General features: G+C 36.9%; 1 protein-coding gene across 9 annotated transcripts in view; it reads right to left on the bottom strand.

Moving 5' to 3' along the window:
- Nucleotides 1–23,380, bottom strand: part of LOC110455629 (disabled homolog 2-interacting protein-like) — a 241,543-nt gene that overhangs the window by 108,627 nt on the left and 109,536 nt on the right. For 6 of the 9 annotated variants that reach the window (XM_021505855.1, XM_021505856.1, XM_021505857.1 and 3 more), the window contains one exon: nt 9,595–9,663. The exons of the other annotated variants lie outside the window; for them this stretch is intronic. In XM_021505855.1, coding sequence (XP_021361530.1) covers nt 9,595–9,663 — 69 coding nt within the window. The remainder of the gene's footprint in view (nt 1–9,594; nt 9,664–23,380) is intronic. 9 annotated transcript variants of the gene reach the window in all.

Genomic DNA, 23,380 nt, shown 5'->3' with positions numbered 1-23,380 from the left:
CACTCCTCACTGTCCCTACTGATTAAAACTTGAGATAAATATCATAAAACTTTAAGCTGTGTATTAACACTCAAGCAATCTGATCATTTTGTTCATAAAATACTATGACACTACCATCTTTCCAATATCAATCCTGCCTCAGAACGCTACTGGAATTTCCTAACTTCGTTCTGTTCACGCCATTATTATCAAATCAAATGAATGATTTCTCTTTCACTGTTTCGGTAGCTTCCACTGTCACTGGTTTTGGTAGCTTTGGTAGATAGAGTCTATGGTAAATTACACTATCACTGTTCTGGTAACTTTGAATTCCTCAGTCAGAGTCTGTGGCAACTTTCACATCTACTTTTGGTGACGTTCACTGTCATTGTTATTGGTAACTTTCATGAATTTTCCTGTCACACTTTGTATTAATTTCCGCTATCACTGTTTTTTGTAATTTAACTCTCACTGTCTGAATTTGTGGTAGCTTTTGCTGCCTTCTTTGTGGTAATTTCTACTGTCATTGTATGTGATCATTTCCACTGTCATTGTATGTGATAATTTCCACTGTCATTGTACGTGATAATTTCCACTGTCACCCTTTGTGGTAGTTTCCACTGTCATTGTATGTGATAATTTCCACTGTCACCCTTTGTGGTAACTTCCACTGTCATTGTATGTGATAATTCCACTGTCACCCTTTGTGGTAATTTCCACTGTCATTGTATGTGATAATTCCACTGTCACCGTTTGTGGTAATTTCCACTGTCACCCTTTATGATAATTTCCATTGCCATCCTTTGTGGTAACTTCCACTGTCATTGTATGTGATAATTTCCACTGTCACCCTTTGGGGTAACTTCCACTGTCACTGTTATTGACCTAGCTTGTGATATTCTGCAGCCTTTGACCTGTACCATGAACAAGCAGATGTCAAACATGTCCGGGTGATTTGTATCACATCTGTGTGGGTTGGTAGACGTCATTGACTCTGTTTCCTGTTAAACATCACTAAAGTCCTCTCCTTGGCGATCATCCCCGAGTTGGCCGAATTAATCTTTCATGATAACTACAAATTCATAATGTTTTGTAAGTAGAATGTCTCCTTTAAATACTGGGCTGGAACCATTTTCACTTTACGGAACTGCATGAATACATTGATTGATAAAACGATAGTACAGCTATCTCCTTTATCCTATTAGCCATGACAATAAACAAATATTTCCATTTCCAAATTATCTCAATCTTAGAAACCATCGCCAAGTAAAGGGATTCCCAGGGCGGTCTGTACAGCCAAGCCCCGTTTTAACCCTCAGTGTTGGAGCTATAATTCTACCAGTTCCATACTCCTTGAATGTTTTTCAATTCATTGCTTAGGTTTACAATAGCTCATGAATAAAATATCTGCCTGTTTTTACCCTCCAACATAAATGAGGGATTCACTTTGGTACTGCTTTATTCAAAATAACATATATATTTTCAAAGACATGTGTATAGCATACAAACCTGAATTATACAAAACCTTGTACAAAGGCAGTCTGTATTAGGCAACATGTATTGTGTGTATACACTATAATAATTCAAAGAAAGCAGTGAACTTTGGTAAAATAACCTTTTGAAATTTTTGATTGAAAGTTCCATTATTGTTTCTACAACATGTTTCTCAAAGACTTAACATACGAAAGAACAGTTGTGTTTTATGAAGCATTTAAAGAAATTAAAATGAATTGTCAAACATTTAAAATGTGTTGATAAATAACTTTACAATTTCGAAATAATTGAACTATTTATAGTAATTTGTTATAACTTGAATTTTCTTGACTATTTCTTTATTTCAAACAGATTGATGGTTTTGTTTGAGAAACAACAAGTAAATGTGTCTAGTTTTCACAGACACACAGTGGGTTAGGCATTCCTCAATCAACCATTGGAAACCTTTCCTTACCAGAAGAAAAGTATTTGTCTTTAAGGCTATAAAAACTATGGATATTAAAATTATATAATTTGTTTTAAAATCAGGATTTTATTTCCTTGAAAAAGCCAAGTCTTAGATAGATGGACAAGCTATATAACAGAGATGTGGAATGACATAAAACTATACAAAAAAAAAATGACCACACAAAAGATGGACACACATTTTTTTTAACTGAAATGCGTTAAGAAAGGATATATATAACTTTATATACATGAACTGGCACTGTTGGCCCCTTGGTGGAGACATGATACTTATTGATGGGGTAGGTTTCCTTAACCTTCTGACTGTGTATCCCCTAGCTTCTCTGTGTATCCCCTATCTATGTCAATATATAACACTCATCAATTATATAAATAATCTGTTCCAGACCAGCTTATCAACAGATGGCTCTAATAACTGAGTCATCTTTGACCATCTGACCAGACTATTGACCTCTGACCCAGAGTCTGACCAGCATATGTGGGCATAATGTGGGCATTCCAGAGCACACATCTGATACTGTTGACCAATGGTCACTTGGGGCTGTATCAGTTTTATATTTATATTTCTTAACCATGCACATTCCTTCAACACTATATTGAGACTACTGTCCTTATAACCTTAAAACACTGAAAACACTGCAATTCTAATCTCAATGTTGTGTTCTCACTTTGAAGAAGTGTATAAATACAAAGTCTAACCAATTCAAAGAAATGAAACTTAACACAAAGTCTAACCAACTCAAAGAAATGGAATTAAAAACAAAGTCTAACCAAACAACAGTGAAGCTGAAAATATAGGTCACAGTGACCTACATTGACATATTGGTGTAGTACTCTTCAAGTTGATGACTGTTGGACTTTTAGCATAAGAATGGACCTAAATGCAAAGATGGAACACATAAACACTAAATGCCCTTCCACTATATTAGGTATTGATTTATAAATAGGTACCGTATGTGTAGATAAAGACAAAATGAACTGATGGATCAAAGGCACTGTACAAAATCAAAATTACATTTTTATGACACCATGTTAAAACAAACTGAATATAATTTGATTAAAGAAACTGATCCAGCAGTAAATCATACATACCTTTTGACCCAAACCAATGAATCTTTACAGCAGACTGAAGTTAAATATATACAGCTGATGTGAAACAGTTCTTCTATTATTTATATTTGAAACTGAACATTCTGTATATGCTGATATAACACAAGTGTCAGGTCCACTTCCTGACATTACGTCCAGTCATCACCTCCTGGACAATGGACACTGACTTCATTAACCATAAGACTGTATCAGTTGCTATCCAAAGACAACCAGGCAGGCATACACACATATAGACCCATCTACTGTTTTACTGATAGTGACTCAAACGTCAGGTGGACCTATCGGTTTGTAACAAGTTTGACAGCAATATAAGTTTTAATGAAGTAGAAAGGTCCCTGGTCTGTGAAAAAGCCACAGTCCTCTTTTGAAAGTTGATGAACCGGATATATTAACCATCGCACAAGTAGTTTCATCGGCTGTGATAGGGATCAGAGATTGGGATTCGCCTCATAAACCAGAGTCGGACAAAAGACACACACAAGCAGATTAGAGCAGAGAATTTGTACAGCATCAATTGACACAATGGAGCATGTCTGTGAAAAGTCATTCCTAGGACACAGAAAAATGGCCATATAAACAATATGAATTAAAAAAAAAACCATGATTGACAACTCCTTTGCTGGTACAGTGTACCTTAACATAGCGCTAAGGATTTCAATATTTTTACATAAGACATGATAAACTTTGTTGCAATTTCTCCCTTTCCTTTTTATAAGTGCCTGCTTTATTCATTTTAGTCATTTAGAAAAAGACAATGGCTTCATATACAGTTTGGAAAGTATTGCTGTAGTGTGTTCAACAGCAAAAAGCTAGCCATAAACTGAAAACAAAGATAAAAGATCACATTAATATCACACCAGATTTTTTAATTAAAGGCTGCTATCAAGATCTGCTTAGTCAGACATACTTTTAACATGACCACTGGCTTATACATATATACCTTGGTCATAACATGTTAACAAAGTAAACAAATCTGTTTTCCAAATACTTTTCTTCTGGCGCTGGTAGGAAATGTAAACAAGTATTTCTTGAAACAATAACTTAATTAAATTCTTGTAAACATTTTCAATGGGTGTTGACAGGCACTTCCTTCACCATACCAAAGGACTGATGTAATTGTTCTGCTCCATAAACTAGGGCACATGACTAGTAATTAAAGTGTAGGTGTGTCAGTATCAAGGTTAGATAACTGGTACTAAGATTGTAGATAAGTCACAAATCAGTAGAAGATAACTAGTAATCAAAGTGTAGGTGTGTCATTATCTAGGGCTGATAACTAGAACTTAGATTGTGTATGTGTTACAAATCAGGGGTGGATAACTGGTACTTAGACGAAATATGTGTTTCAATCAGGGGCAGATAACTGATGGTAAGCATGCACATTTGTCTCAATCGGGGGCAGATAACTGATGGTAAGCATGCACATTTGTCTCAATCGAGGGCAGATAACTGATGGTAAGCATGCACATTTGTCTAAATCAGGGGCAGATAACTGATGGTAAGCATGCACATTTGTCTCAATCGAGGGCAGATAACTGATGGTAAGCATGCACATTTGTCTAAATCAGGGGCAGATAACTGATGGTAAGCATGCACATATGTCTCAATCGGGGGCAGATAACAAGTGGTTAGAATGCACATTTGTCTCAATCAGGGGCAGATAAGTAGTGGTTAGAAAGTAGATGCCTCCCAATCAGAGAGCATGGTTTAAACAAGTGATTTTTCATGAAGCAAAACCATAAAATACATCATTGAAATGTCTTTAAGACCCAGAAGATAATCATCCCCGTCTGTTGCTATCATATTTCAATATTAGTGTAAATGTGTTACAGACAGGGGCAGATAATCGCTGTGATAACAGTTAGTAAACCAATGTGTATAATATTGTTGGACAAGCTTTAATACACAAGAAACAAAAAACTTTTTTTTTTTGTACCTATAACAAATATATTGAAAAACAAATACTTGTTAGAATACAGGTTTTGATAAATACTACCTGGTATGTGTTGCAAAAATGTTTCAAAAAGAAACTGAGTGCAGCCTGAATGACTTCCTCTACATCAACTGTGTAAAGTCAGAGATGAAGAGATTTGTTTGATAGCTCAGGTCTGCCTAAACTACAGATAAATACAAGTCAGTGACATAGTCCCAACGCTCCTTCAAACCAGGTGGTAGATACCCCAGTACTACATTGTAAGTCTCCACAGCTACATGTGGTATATAGCCCAGTACTACATTGTAAGTCTCCACAGCTACATGTGGTAGATACTCCAGTACTACATTGTAAGTCTCCACAGCTACATGTGGTAGATACCCCAGTACTACATTGTATGTCTCCACAACTACATGTGGTAGATACCCCAGTACTACCTGATACCCCAGTACTACATTGTAAGTGTCGACAGCTACATGTGGTAGATACCCCAGAACTACATTGTAAGTCTCCACAACTACATGTGGTATATACCCCAGTACTACATTGTAAGTCTCCACAGCTCGTGTGGTAGATACCCAAGTACTACATTGTAAGTTTCCACAGCTACATGTGGTAGATAGCCCAGTACTACATTGTAAGTCTCCACAGCTACATGTGATAGATACCCCTGTACTACATTGTAAGTCTCCACAGGCACATGTGGTAGATACCCCAGTACTACATTGTAGGTCTCCACAACTACATGTGGTAGATACCCCAGTACTACCCTGTACTACATTGTAAGTCTCCACAGGCGCATATGGTAGATACCCCAGTACTACATTGTAACTCTCCACAACTACATGTGGTAGATACCCCAGTACTACCTGATACCCCAGTACTACATTGTAAGTGTCGACAGCTACATGTGGTAGATACCCCAGTACTAAATTGTAAGTCTCCACAACTACATGTGGTAGATACCTCTGTACTACATTGTAAGTCTCCACAGCTACATGTGGTAGATACCCCTGTACTACATTGTAAGTCTCCACAGGCACATATGGTAGATACCCCAGTACTACATTGTAAGTCTCCACAACTACATGTGGGATATACCCCAGAACTACATTGTAAGTCTCCACAGCTACATGGGGTAGATACCCCAGTACTACATTGTAAGTGTCGACAACTTCATATGGTAGATACCCAAGTACTACATTGTAAGTCTCCACAGCTACATGTGATAGATACCCCTGTACTACATTGTAAGTCTCCACAGCTACATGTGGTATATAGCCCAGTACTACATTGTAAGTCTCCACAGCTCGTGTGGTAGATACCCAAGTACTACATTGTAAGTTTCCACAGCTACATGTGGTAGATACCCCAGTACTACATTGTAAGTGTCGACAACTTCATATGGTAGATACCCCAGTACTACATTGTAAGTATCCACAGCTACATGTGGTAGATACCCCAGTACTACTAGATACCCCAGTACTACATTGTAAGTCTCCACAGCTACATGTGGTAGATACCCAAGTACTACATTGTAAGTTTCCACAGCTACATGTGGTAGATAGCCCAGTACTACATTGTAAGTCTCCATAGCTACATGTGGTAGATACCCCAGTACTACTAGATACCCCAGTAATACATTGTAAGTCTCCACAGCTACATGTGGCAGATCCCCCAGTTCTACTAGATACCCCAGTACAACATTGTAAGTCTCCACAGCTACATGTGGTAGCTATTGTGGTAGATACCCCAGTAATACATTGTAAGTCTCCACAGCTACATGTGGTATATACCCCAGTACTACATTGTAAGTCTCCACAGCTACATGTGGCAGATACCCCAGTACTACTAGATACCCCAGTACAACATTGTAAGTCTCCACAGCTACATGTGGTAGATACCCCAGTACTACATTGTATGTCTCCACAGCTACATGTGGTAGATACCCCAGAACTACATTGTAAGTCTCCACAGCTACATGTGGTAGATACCCCAGTACGACATTGTAAGTCTCCACAACTACATGTGGTAGATAAACCAGTACTACATTGTAAGGGTCCACAGCTACATGTGGTAGATACCCCAGTACTACTAGATACCCCAGTACTACATTGTAAGTCTCCATAGCTACATGTGGTAGATACCCCAGTACTACATTTTAAATCTCCACAACTACATGTGGTAGATAACCCAGTACTACATTGTAAGTGTCGACAGCTACATGTGGTAGATCCCCCAGTACTACTAGATACCCCAGTACTACATTGTAAGTCTCCACAGCTACATAAGGTAGATACCCCGGTACTACATTGTAAGTCTCCACAGCTACATGTGGTAGATACCCCAGTACGACATTTTAAATCTCCACAACTACATGTGGTAGATAAACCAGTACTACATTGTAAGTGTCCACAGCTACATGTGGTAGATACCCCAGTACGACATTTTAAATCTCCACAACTACATGCGGTAGATAAACCAGTACTACATTGTAAGTGTCGACAGCTACATGTGGTAGATCCCCCAGTACTACATTGTAAGTCTCCACAGCTACATGTGGTACATACCCCAGTACTACATTGTAAGTCTCCACAGCTACATAAGGTAGATACCCCGGTACTACATTGTAAGTCTCCACAGCTACATGTGATAGATACCCCAGTACTACATTGTAAGTCTCCATAGCTCCATGTGGTAGATACCCCAGTACTACATTGCAAGTCTCCACAGCTACATGTGGTAACTACATGTGGTAGATACCCCAGTACTACATTTTAAATCTCCACAACTACATGTGGTAGATAAACTAGTACTACATTGTAAGTGTCGACAGCTACATGTGGTAGATACCCCAGTACTAGATTTTAAGTCTCCACAACTACATGTGGTAGATACCCCATCCACAGCTACATGTGGTAGATACCCCAGTACGACATTTTAAATCTCTACATTGTAAGTCTCCACAGCTACATGTGGTACATACCCCAGTACTACATTGTAAGTCTCCACAGCTACATGTGATAGATACCCCAGTACTACATTGTAAGTCTCCCCAGCTACATGTGGTAGATACCCCAGTACTACATTGCAAGTCCCCACAGCTACATGTGGTAGATACCCCAGTACGACATTTTAAATCTCTACATTGTAAGTCTCCACAGCTACATGTGGTAGGTACCCCAGTACTACATTGTAAGTCTCCACAGTTACATGTGGTAGATACCCCAGTACTACATTGGAAGTCTCCACAGTTACATGTGGTAGATACCCCAGTACTACATTGGAAGTCTCCACAGTTACATGTGGTAGATACCCCAGTACTACATTGTAAGTGTCGACAACTACATGTGGTAGATACTCCAGAACTACATTGTAAGTCTCCACAGGTACATGTGGTAGATACCCCAGTACTACATTGTAAGTCTCCACAGCTACATGTGGTAGATACTCCAGTACTACATTGTAAGTGTCGACAACTACATGTGGTAGATACTCCAGAACTACATTGTAAGTCTCCACAGGCACATATGGTAGATACCCCAGTACTACATTGTAAGTCTCCACAGCTACATGTGGTAGATACCCCAGTACTACATTGTAAGTCTCCACAGCTACATGTGGTAGATACCCCAGTACCACTAGATACCCCAGAACTACATTGTAAGTCTCCACAGCTACATGTGGTAGATATGTTAGTAATTCTGTTGTTATGAGATTCCTAACATATACATGTGTTGATCTGGTTACTTCACGTTCACTTATGTATACACCTGAAATATGACTCTGACATATACATTGTACATGTTATATGCTTACATAATATTAGAAACTTTGCAATTTCAACAAGAACTATTTCCCGAACATATATTTTACTTTCTCAATGGTTTTAGACCTCTTGATTAAATTTAAATACTGTTGCATTTCTGTAAGCATGAGTGTGCTGTATTATACTTAGCATATAAGCCTGTAGTCCTAGCGTTTGTCTGAGCAGATATAGATACCAATAGAGGCAGACTTATGGAACAACAGTTACTGAACAAATACTGACGTCAGATCAATGTACCGGTACCTTAAATCAGTAAACACCACTTAATAACTGTTGAATGGTGCCAGTTCAATTAAGTCCAGTTTAAAAAAAATGTAACATTCTGTTCAATTTAAACTCATGAAGATCGATAGATATAGGAAGGGATACATGACAGGCAAGGCTGTATTCAATATAGATACTCAAGAGATGGGAACTACCAAAGGATGACTCATATTCAAAGGGCGAGCACGGTACAACATTCAGATGAGGAAATATTCACAGAAAGAAATAATAGATTCACAACAGCAAAGAAAGGAGACTCCAAATCAGAAATAAAAGACATTCAAAGGAAAACAGGAAATACATACACAATCTTTTAAAAAATCAATACCTAAATAAAACTTGACTGAAGAAGAAAATTGTCCACATAAAGTAAAGAATAGTGTTTGCATAGAGGTAATATATAAAAAGCGTTACTGTAGGTGTAAATAAATCCAGATATATATTGGGTGCTATATACATAACCAATAAAACAATGTATACACATCCAACTATATGTAATAGGATTTTTGCAAATACATACGGAAAAATTTTCTGAACAAAATGTGTCGCCTGCGAGTATGGTCCATGTTGTCGAAACCTCTGCTTAAATCTGAAAAAATGTACAATTACAGTGTTAGTAGTACAGGCATTAGTAACAGTTCTCCTGACCACGGCGGCACCTGTCCTCGCGGGCTCCTGTTTCTGTGGTGTACATGATGGGTATCCAGCACATGACTGTGTTAACATTTACCATAGTAATGTAAAGCCATGTTATATTAGTTTCAATCATCAGGTAATTCCTGTGTCATCACTCAAGTATGTACCTATTACCACGTCATCATTTAATTACCATGTCATCAATTAGTCCCATCTAACAACATGTAAATTGTTCCAATGTCATCATTTAATTATTCCTATTATGTCAACATCTAAAATGTTTAAATATCATCACTGAAACATATTCCATGACAACTTCCCAAATGTTAACATATTAATATCTTCAATGTCAACATCTAAAGAATTCCCATGCCATCTTCTAAAGTTTTCAATGTCAACATCTAAAGAATTCCCATGCCATCTTCTAAAGTGTTCAATGTCAACATCTAAATAGTCAATATGTAAATATAGTGTTTCCTCGGTCAACATCACAAGTCTGAACATCTCCAGTATTCACATTTCAATAATATAAATATAATCTGCCAACATCCAAAATATACCAATATAAACTAATGAAACAGTCAGCGTTACCTTACACAAAGGGAGATAACTCTGAGAAGTCAATTAGCGCTAGTACAGTGATACCATTACAGATCCTATAATTCCTCATTATATTTGGATAGCAGGTCTAAGGAAAATTCTAGCTAAACATATGACAATGATTAAATACGAGAATTTTCAAAGCACCGGTCGAAGTGTATAAGCTTATAATTACAAAACTGCACATCAGTAGCTCTCCACTAAAGTACAATGTGACGGATTTAATGCCAATAAGAAGACTATATTATATGGATTTGGAATTGGATGATTTGTTTTATTATCCTTGTGTGAGATACTGTATTTTACAGTGTCGTATATACATACAGTCAATTATACATGTATATTTGTCATACAAGTACATTGAGAATTCCTGATTTTCCTCAGATAGTCTGACAGACTGACCAGGGAGATTGATGTACATGTGCTGCTGTGTATTAGTGTCTTTGTCTGCATACATAGGACTGAAAATAAACAACCTATTTTCAGGCTGGTGGAGGCTAGCTTTAACCTTCTCTGATGACCATCATATTTGTCAATGGAGACAAAAAATATTCACAGTATTGGAGGCAGTCACTATCCTTGATAACTATATCTGATGACTATGACATATTTATATCTGATGACTATACCTGATGACTACATCTGATGACAATATATCTGATAACTATATCAGATGACTATATCTGATGACTATATATCTGATAACTATATCTGCCCACAGACAATAAAAGTTAGTATATAGACAAAACATATTTAAACCAGGAAGTGGTGTGCATCTTTTATGTCCAGCCTACACTCTGCGGCCTGACAGACTGTATCCTGTCAGATCTAGATGTACAGGTCCACACAACACTCAGTTATAACAATCTATATACTACTCTAATTGAGTTGCTACCTGTCCTCCCACGGTCCACACAACACTGAGTTATAACTGTCTATATACTACTGTAATTGAGTCGCTACCTGTTCTCCCACAGTCCACACAACACGGTGTTATAACAATCTACATACTACTGTAATTGGGTTGCTACCTGTTCTCCCACAGTCCACACATCACTGAGTTATAACAATCTATATACTTCTGTAATTGAGTTGCTACCTATTCTCCCACAGACCACACAACACTGAGTTATAACATTCTATATACTACTGTAATTGAGTTGACTATCTCTGATGACTACATCTGATGACTACATCTGATGACTACATCTGATGACAATATATCTGATAACTATATCAGATGACTATATCTGATGACTATATCTGATTACTATATCTGATGACTTTACCTGGTAACTATATCTGATGACTAGATCTGGTAACTATCTCTGATGACTATCTCTGATGACTAAATCTGATGACAATATATCTGATAACTATATCTGATGACTACATCTGATGACTAGGGCATATTTATATCTGATGACTATATCTGGTAACTATCTCTGATGACTATATCTGATGACTACATCTGGTGACAATATATCTGATAACTATATCAGATGACTATATCTGATGACTATATCTGGTGACTATCTCTGATGACTATATCTGATGACTTTATCTGGTAACTATCTCTGATGACTATCTCTGATGACTATCTCTGATGACTAAATCTGATGACAATATATCTGATAACTATATCTGATGACTATGACATATTTATATCTGATGACTATATCTGGTAACTATATCTGATGTCTATATCTGGTAACTATCTCTGATGACTATATCTGATGACTTTATCTGGTAACTATATCTGATGACTAGATCTGGTAACTATCTCTGATGACTATCTCTGATGACTAAATCTGATGACAATATATCTGATAACTATATCAGATGACTATATCTGATGACTATATATCTGATAACTATATCTGCCCACAGACAATAAAAGTTAGTATATAGACAAAACATATTTAAACCAGGAAGTGGTGTGCATCTTTTATGTCCAGCCTACACTCTGCTGCCTGACAGACTGTATCCTGTCAGATCTAGATGTACAGGTCCACACAACACTGAGTTGTAACAATCTATATACTACTTTAATTGAGTTGCTACCTGTTCTCCCCCAGTCCACACAACACTGAGTTATAACAATCTATATCCTTCTGTAATTGAGTTGCTACCTATTCTCCCACAGACCACACAACACTGAGTTATAACATTCTATATACTACTGTAATTGAGTCGCTACCTGTTCTCCCACAGTCCACACATCACTGAGTTATAACAATCTATATACTGCTGTAATTGAGTTGCTACCTGTCCTCCCACAGTCCCCACAACACTGAGTTATAACAATCCACATACTACTGTAATTGAGTTGCTACCTATCCTCCCACAGTCCACACAACACCGAGTTATAACAATCTATATACTACTGTAATTGGGTTGCTACCTGTTCTCCCACAGTCCACACAACACCGAGTTATAACAATCTATATACTACTGTAATTGAGTCGCTACCTGTTCTCCCACAGTCCACACAACACCGAGTTATAACAATCTATATACTACTCTAATTGAGTTGCTACCTGTCCTCCCACGGTCCACACAACACTGAGTTATAACATTCTATATACTACTGTAATTGAGTTGCTACCTGCTCTCCCACAGTCCACACAACACTAAGTTATAACAATCTATATACTACAGTAATTGAGTTGCTACCTGTCCTCCCACAGTCCACACAACACCGAGTTATAACAATCTATATACTACAGTAATTGAGTTGCTACCTGTCCTCCCACGGTCCACACAACACTGAGTTATAAAAATCTACATACTACTGTAATTGAGTTGCTACCTATCCTCCCACAGTCCACACAACACTGAGATATAACAATCTATATACTACTGTAGTTGAGTTGCTACCTGCCCTCCCACAGTCCACACAACACTGAGATATAACAATCTATATACTACTGTAGTTGAGTTGCTACCTGCCCTCCCACAGTCCACACAACACTGTGTTATAACAATCTATATACTACTGTAATTGGGTTGCTACCTGTTCTCCCACAGTCCACACATCACTGAGTTATAACAATCTATATACTACTGTAATTGAGTTGCTACCTATTCTCCCACAGTCCACACAACACTGAGTTATAACAATCTACATACTACTGTAATTGAGTTGCTACCTGTTCTCCCACAGTCCACACAACACTAAGTTATAACAATCTATATACAACTGTAATTGAGTTGCTACCTGTCCTCCCACAGTCCACACAACACTGAGTTATAACAATCTTTATATTACTGTAATTGAGTTGCTACCTGTTCTCCCACAGTCCACACAATACTGAGTTATAACAATCTATATACTACTGTAATCGAGTTGCTACCTGTTCTCCCACAGTCCACACAATACTGAGTTATAACAATCTATATACTACTGTAATCGAGTTGCTACCTGTTCTCCCACAGTCCACACAATACTGAGTTATAACAATCTATATACTACTGTAATTGAGTTGCTACCTGCTCTCCCACAGTCCACACAACACTAAGTTATAACAATCTATATACAACTGTCATTGAGTTGCTACCTGTCCTCCCACAGTCCACACAACACTGTGTTATAACAATCTATATACTACTGTAATTGGGTTGCTACCTATCCTCCCACAGTCCACACAACACTATGTTATAACAATCTATATACTACTGTAATTGGGTTGCTACCTATCCTCCCACAGTCTCTATATACAACTGTAATTGAGTTGCTACCTGTTCTCCCACAGTCCCCACAACACTGAGTTATAACAATCTATATACTACTGTAATCGAGTTGCTACCTGTTCTCCCACAGTCCACACAATACTGAGTTATAACAATCTATATACTACTGTAATTGAGTTTCTACCTGTTCTCCCACAGTCCACACAACACTGAGTTATAACAATCTTTATATTACTGTAATTGAGTTGCTACCTGTTCTCCCACAGTCCACACAACACAGAGTTATAACAATCTATATACTACTGTAATTGAGTTTCTACCTGTTCTCCCACAGTCCACACAACACTGAGTTATAACAATCTTTATATTACTGTAATTGAGTTGCTACCTGTTCTCCCACAGTCCCCACAACACTGAGTTATAACAATCTATATACTACTGTAATTGAGTCGCTACCTGTTCTCCCACAGTCCACACAACACTAAGTTATAACAATCTATATACAACTGTCATTGAGTTGCTACCTGTCCTCCCACAGTCCACACAACACTGAGTTATAACAATCTTTATATTACTGTAATTGAGTTGCTACCTGTTCTCCCACAGTCCACACAATACTGAGTTATAACAATCTATATACTACTGTAATCGAGTTGCTACCTGTTCTCCCACAGTCCACACAACACTGAGTTATAACAATCTATATACTACTGTAATTGAGTTGCTAATTAAATCATTTTTTTTCAATATTTTGTCAGCTTGGTTATGATACCTTATACAGAAGTTTTACTTAGAAACTTTTACCTTATGATGACTGGTAAAGGGGACCAGCGCCAATTGTTTAAATCACCTTTACAATACTTTGTATAAATTTCGTGTTTGTACCTAATGACTGAGAGAATTCACATTCAACTTCCTTTAATTTCTTAATATAAGAAATTTGAACTTAAATATATCACATTTCAAATTAAAAAAGGAATAAGCTGAGATTGAACTTGTATTGAACTGTTCTCCGGTTTCAGCTTTTGTGTGTGAATCTTTGTTAACAACTGGACAAAAAGCCAGTACAGATAATAAAGGCCGTGGCACAGACACGCATGTTTATAATAAACCATAGCTTGTTGCTTCCTACAAACTGTCCTTGTCACTTTATCAGGGAGATAACATTACATCAGTGTACTCACAATAGATGTGGCTATAACTGAGGAATCTCTGTGTAGACAGTTATACTTACCCTCACCTTGGTCGCGATTTCCCTCATTATATATTGGACAATAATGAGTGCAAAATCCAAGATAAAATAATTTTATGACAATAATTGGGTTCAATAACCAATAGATATTGATCCTTTAAAGGGCAAACTGATTTTTTGATGACAATAGAATTGTTATAACAATGGTTTCTCCTATGACAATGGTCTTAGTTATCCTACATTGTGTGTGTGAATAGACATGTACATTTTATCGCTACCTACATCACATGTGGAATCTGACTGCTTGGTGGGCTCGTGCCTAACAGTGCTGTGACACTTTAACAATCTGGATCAAGAGAACATTTTACACACAACAGTACCACAACTAAGAGCCATACAATCTATGATAAACAGTGCCAAGATCCTCCCTTCTGATGGGAACGTCTTTTTTTGGCAGGTGTCAATTTTGTTATCAATATTGTTGAAAATATAGTGAGATTTAATATCATATACAAAACAATTCAAGTACAGAACCCGTAATACATATGTCATACTTGTGTACATGCTCTTTATGGGATCATAATTCGGAGCCTCAGTGTGGGTTATTGACTCAAGAGGAACAATCATTTAAGTGCTTTTTACGGAGGACTAACAAGATGTAAAACAATTATAATGAGTTTGAATAAGCCAACAAGGGAAGACAACTAGGTCACTTATTTCCCCATTTCCTGAGCCCACTAACATTGTGGATCCACTTGACCGTTCAATCTAATGTGACATCCCTACTTGTAGCCTATTACAGTCTATGGTGCATCATGAATATTCTAATGTCAGCATTTGGTACTGCTGCCATACTTTATCTGAAGAACACTCAATCTGTGCTTCATAAAAATTATCTGAACAACACAATGATAGAAATTCGGTCATCGTAGGGTTTACAATCAATAATAATAATATAATAATAATAATTTTTATTTACTGAGGATTAAAAACCTGATTTAGCCAAAGGCTAATCTCTCTCAGGTTCCTCAATAAGAAAGTAGAAATCTGGATTTTTAGTTTTATTTTACATAAGTAACTCTGTATATAACAAGTATTTACTGGTTGACACTGTTGGAGTTGATGAATTTGAATAGCCTGTATTCTCAATGTGAGAGTTGGAGACCTTAATAGCCTGTATTCTCAATGTGAGAGTTGGAGACCTTAATAGCCTGTATTCTCTATGTGAGAGTTGGAGACCTTAATAGCCTGTATTCTCAATGTGAGAGTTGGAGACCTTAATAGCCTGTATTCTCAATGTGAGAGTTGGAGACCTTAATAGCCTGTATTCTCAATGTGAGAGTTGGAGACCTTAATAGCCTGTATTCTCAATGTGAGAGTTGGAGACCTTAATAGCCTGTATTCTCAATGTGAGAGTTGGAGACCTTAATAGCCTGTATTCTCAATGTGAGAGTTGGAGACCTTAATAGCCTGTATTCTCAATGTGAGAGTTGGAGACCTTAATAGCCTGTATTCTCAATGTGAGAGTTGGAGACCTTAATAGCCTGTATTCTCTATGTGAGAGTTGGAGACCTTAATAGCCTGTATTCTCTATGTGAGAGTTGGAGACCTTAATAGCCTGTATTCTCAATGTGAGAGTTGGAGACCTTAATAGCCTGTATTCTCAATGTGAGAGTTGGAGACCTTAATAGCCTGTATTCTCAATGTGAGAGTTGGAGACCTTAATAGCCTGTATTCTCAATGTGAGAGTTGGAGACCTTAATAGCCTGTATTCTCAATGTGAGAGTTGGAGACCTTAATAGCCTGTATTCTCAATGTGAGAGTTGGAGACCTTAATAGCCTGTATTCTCAATGTGAGAGTTGGAGACCTTAATAGCCTGTATTCTCAATGTGAGAGTTGGAGACCTTAATAGCCTGTATTCTCAATGTAAGAGTTGGAGACCTTAATAGCCTGTGTTCTCAATGTAAGAGTTGGAGACCTTAATAGCCTGTATTCATTAGCTGTGAGAGGTAGAGACTTAAACACCCTGTATTTACTCGCTGTTAGAGGTGGTGACTCTAATATCCTGTATTTACTCGCTGTTAGAGGTGGTGACTCTAATACCCTGTATTTACTCACTGTTAGAGGTGGTGACTCTAATACTCTGTATTTACTCACTGTTAGAGGTGGTGACTCTTAAATACCCTGTATTTACTCGCTGTTAGAGGTGGTGACTCTAATACCCTGTATTTATTCACTCTAAGAGGTGGAGACTCTAATACCCTGTATTTACTCACTGTAAGATTCATTCTCTGGTAGAAGTGGTGAATCCAATACCCTGTATTTACTCACTGTAAGATTCATTCTCTGGTAGAAGTGGTGAATCCAATACCCTGTATTTACTCACTGTAAGAAGTGGTGACTCTAATACCCTGTTTTTACTCACTGTTAGAGGTGGGGACTCTAATACTCTGTATTTACTCGCTGTAAGAGGTGGGGATTTTATTAGTATTTACTCACTGTAAGAGGTTATGACTCTAATACCCTGTATTTACTCACTGTAAGAGGTGGTGACTCTAATACTCTGTATTTACTCACTGTAAGAGGTGGGGATTTTATTAGTATTTACTCACTGTAAGAGGTGGGGATTTTATTAGTATTTACTCACTGTAAGATTCATTCTCTGGTAGAAGTGGTGAATCCAATAGCCTATATATAATTTATCACTGTAAGATGGAGACCCTACACTCCTGTAATTCCTCATCGTTAGGGATGGATCGAGACTCTTATATCCTGTAATTCCTCAACATTACGGGTGGAGACCCTACAATCCTGTAATTCCTCATCGTTAGGGGTGGAGACCCTACAATCCTGTAATTCCTCATCGTTAGGGGTGGATCGAGACTCTTATATCCTGTAATTCCTCATCGTTAGGGGTGGAGACCCTTATATCCTGTAATTCCTCATCGTTAGGGGTGGAGACCCTTACCTCCTGTATTTACCCAAACCTGCATTTATGGAAATCAATTACAGAACACTATATGACCTGTACTATAATTGTATTACCCTTGCTGGTTTTTAAGTCTACCTGGTATTTAAATATCTTATATATATAATTACATGTTTATGTCAAAACACATCTACAGTCCCAATGACTTTTCAAAGCTAATCATGTTTTCAGTGCTATCGTTATACGGCCCAGTTTATATATCTGCCTGCATCTACCTGCTGAATTATACACAGACATCGACAGACTCCTGAATTAAAAACAACAGACAGAAACCAACAGTTGCCAGGGATGGTGTGGTGTAGACAGAAAACTCGGTCACACAGATTTTCAATGTTTATACGAGATGATAATTTCTATAAAATCAATACCGTTTCTCCACTATATCAGGGATGGTAAGTCCACTGATTAGACCTTGATTCCTGACAGACAGACTCAGTAGGAGCAAACTCACACACATACATTACACACACACACACACACACACACATTAAGTCTCGAAGTCTTAGATGAGGAAAAGATTGATAAGTTGACCACAGTAAATTATATAACATAATGTACCGATAACTGTAGTCTTCTGATTTAAAGACTTTGTCATCTTTTTGTCAGTTAGGGCGATACACGGATTAATTGATGATATTAATGAGTTTTCAGGAAAAATATTCTTGATTTAAGCTAGATACTAACAAGAGTAAGCATCAGTAAGCCTTATTCTAGCTAGCTAGATACTAAAAAGAGTAAGCATCAGTAAGCCTTATTCTAGCTAGATACTAACAAGAGTAAGCAACAGTAAGCCTTATCCTAGCTAGATACTAACAAGAGTAAGCATCAGTAAGCCTTATCCTAGCTAGATACTAACAGGAGTAAGCATCAGTAAGCCTTGTCCTAGCTAGATACTAACAAGAGTAAGCATCAGTAAGCCTTGTCCTAGCTAGATACTAACAAGAGTAAGCATCAGTAAGCCTTATCCTAGCTAGATACTAACAAGAGTAAGCATCAGTAAGCCTTATCCTAGCTAGATACTAACAAGAGTAAGCATCAGTAAGCCTTATCCTAGCTAGATACTAACAAGAGTAAGCATCAGTAAGCCTTATCCTAGCTAGATACTAACAAGAGTAAGCATCAGTAAGCCTTATCCTAGCTAGATACTAACAAGAGTAAGCATCAGTAAGCCTTATCCTAGCTAGATACTAACAAGAGTAAGCATCAGTAAGCCTTATCCTAGCTAGATACTAACAAGAGTAAGCATCAGTAAGCCTTATCCTAGCTAGATACTAACAAGAGTAAGCATCAGTAAGCCTTATCCTAGCTAGATACTAACAAGAGTAAGCATCAGTAAGCCTTATCCTAGCTAGATACTAACAAGAGTAAGCATCAGTAAGCCTTATCCTAGCTAGATACTAACAACAGTAAGCATCAGTAAGCCTTATTCTAGCTAGATATTAACAAGAGTAAGCAACAGTAAGCCTTATTCTAGCTAGATAATAACAAGAGTAAGCATCAGTAAGCCTTATCCTAGCTAGATACTAACAGGAGTAAGCATCAGTCTCCTGCTATTTATTTCTAGCTGCTATATTGGCATCCTTACTGAATTACTTAACTTTCAAGCCTACCCATTGCTACATAGTAAATTACAGATTCAGTTTTTGAAAGGAGATTATTCTTACATAATAACATTTTTATTTATTCGTGTTTAAGCGACTCACAACAACAGCATTAAGGATTTTATGATGTATATTGTTTTAAGGGTAATTAACAGATCGCCAGTTAGTTAATGGTAACCAATGAACAATCAACTGATTCCCAACATGATAATGTAAATATTATATAAAAATTGTCTACACTTTCTACTTTAATGAATGAAAATCAGTAAAATCTTACCTGTACCTATAAAGTGTATGACCTAAGGAAGGACACACATTACTGTTATAATCCCGAGAGTTTTTATACACTGACACTCATTTGTTCCTGGTGTAAATATTTCACCCTGTGACCTCAGTACATGTCCCTACATATTAATATGATACAGATAATAAGTGTCCAAACAGAGATGTCAATATACCTAGCTCAGGTATGTCACACGCAGTAGATAAACAGGTGACATTACCTACCTCCAGTACCCGATGGTACAGGTGATACACAGGTAGACGCTGTTACGTCCCTCCGGTCCCCGACGGCCGACAAATTAGTGAATCACAAGTTGATCCTTACAGCAGACTGGCTGAATGGCCTGGGACTACCTTGGTTTATGCCTGTATAGCGTGTGTTATTAGTTCCTTGTAGACCTGATACTATATCTAAAGCTATCAAAGAATACCACTTGACTGTGTATTGCACTTTCTAATTAGTGTATCATACAGGAACCATTACAGGTAATCCTTAAGGTACTGGGGCGTACCTGGACAAACGAGAGGCTAATCCCGCCCTAATCTCCTATCACCCTCCATTGTGACACCTGAGACTGGGGGGATGGATGTTTATGGAGATTTACGATCAGTATAAAGCCATTTCAGTTTCAAGACTGGACACATATTAAGATTATAGGAAGTAACATTTTTATATATGATTGATTTCTACCTTTAAAGTTGATTCATCTATAATCTGCAAGAGAGATCTGGTACAAAATAATAGACGAAGGTTGTTTATATATATATATAATATCAAGATTACACTGCTGTTTACTAGTAAGCTTTTGGTCACTAGGTCATGTAATACAGGACACCTGAAGTAGGATGTGTACAATAGTCTGATTATTGATCACTTTATGTTTCAAAAAACATTTATTTTACACTACAGACTTAACAGACCTAACAATGTAAAGTTACACTACAGACCTAACAATGTAAAGAAACACTACACAGACCTAACAATTTAAAGTTACACTACAGACCTAACAATGTAAAGTAGCACTACACAGACCTAACAATGTAAAGTAACACTACACAGACCTAGCAATGTAAAGTAATACTACACAGACCTAACAATGTAAAGTAACACTACAAACTTAACAGACCTAACAATGTAAAGAAACACTACACAGACCTAACAATGTAAAGTTACACTACAGACCTAGCAATGTAAAATAACACTACAAACCTAACAATGTAAAGTTACACTACGGACCTAACAATGTAAAGTAACACTACAAACTTAACAGACCTAACAATGTAAAGTTACACTACAGACCTAACAATGTAAAATAATAAGACCTAACAATGTAAAGTAACACTACAAACTTAACAGACCTAACAATGTAAAGTTACACTACAGACCTAACAATGTAAAATAACACTACAAACCTAACAATGTAAAGTTACACTACGGACCTAACAATGTAAAGTAACACTACACAGACCTAACAATGTAAAGTTACACTACAGTCCTAACAATGTAAAGTAACACTACAGAACTAACAATGTAAAGCAACACTACACAGACCTAACAATGTAAAGTTACACTACAGATCTAACAATGTAAAGTAACACTACAAACTTAACAGACCTAACAATGTAAAGAAACACTACACAGACCTAACAATGTAAAGTTACACTACAGACCTAACAATATAAAGAAACACTACACAGACCTAACAATGTAAAGTTACACTACAGACCTAACAATGTAAAGTAACACTACACAGACCTAACAATGTAAAGTAACACCACACAGACCTAACAATTTAAAGTTACACTACAGACCTAACAATGTAAAGTAGCACTACACAGACCTAACAATGTAAAGTAACACTACAGACCTAACAATGTAAAGTAACACTACACAGACCTAACAATGTAAAGTAACACCACACAGACCTAACAATTTAAAGTAACACTACAGATCTAACAATGTAAAATAACACTACACAGACCTAACAATGTAAAGTAACACTACACAGACCTAACAATGTAAAGTAACACCACACAGACCTAACAATTTAAAGTAACACTACAGACCTAACAATGTAAAGTAACACTACACAGACCTAACAATGTAAAGTAACACTACAGACCTAACAATGTAAAGTAACACTACAGACCTAACAATGTTAAGTAACACTACACAGACCTAACATAATGTAAAGTAACACTACACAGCCCTAACAATGTAAAGTAACACTACACACCTAACAATGTAAAGTAACAATACACAGACCTAACAATGTTAAGTAACACTACACAGCCCTAACAATGTAAAGTAACACTACACAGCCCTAACAATGTAAAGTAACACTACACAGCCCTAACAATGTAAAGTAACACTAAACAGACCTAACAATGTAAAGAAACACTACACAGACCTAACAATTTAAAGTAACACTACACAGACCTAACAATGTAAAGTTACACTACAGACCTAACAATGTAAAGTAACACTACATACCAAACAATGTAAAGTTACACTACAGATCTAACAATGTAAAGTAACACTACACAGACCTAACAATGTAAAGTGACACTACAGACTTAACAATATAAAGTAGCACTACATACCTAACAATGTAAAGTAACACTACAGACCTAACAATGTAAAGTAACACTACATACCTAACAATGTAAAGTAACACCACACAGACCGAACAATGTAAAGAAACACTACAGACCTAACAATGTAAAGTAACACTACAGACCTTATAATGTAAAGTAACACTACAGACTTAACAATATAAAATAAAACTACAGACCTTACAATGCAAAGTATCACTACAGACTTAACAATGTAAAGTAACACTACACAGACCTAACAATGTTAAGTAACACTACACATACCTAACACTGTAAAGTAACACTACACATACCTAACACTGTAAAGTAACACTACACAGACCTAACAATGTTAAGTAACACTACACATACCTAACAATGTAAAGTAACACTACAAACTTAACAGACCTAACAATGCAAAGTAACACTACACAAACCTAACAATGTAAAGTAACACTACAGACCTAACAATGTAAAGTTACACTACAGACCTAACAATGTAAAGTAAAACGTCAGACCAAACAATGTAAAGTAACACTACACAGACCTAACAATGTAATGTAACACTACAAACTTAACAGACCTAACAATGCAAAGTAACACTACACAAACCTAACAATGTAAAGTAACACTACAGACCTAACAATGTAAAGTTACACTACAGACCTAACAATGTAAAGTAAAACGTCAGACCAAACAATGTAAAGTAACACTACA

This window comes from Mizuhopecten yessoensis, unplaced genomic scaffold (genome assembly GCF_002113885.1).
Source record: "Mizuhopecten yessoensis strain PY_sf001 unplaced genomic scaffold, ASM211388v2 scaffold8335, whole genome shotgun sequence".
Lineage (NCBI taxonomy): Eukaryota > Metazoa > Mollusca > Bivalvia > Pectinida > Pectinidae > Mizuhopecten > Mizuhopecten yessoensis.
This window is presented reverse-complemented; position numbering and strand designations above follow the sequence as displayed.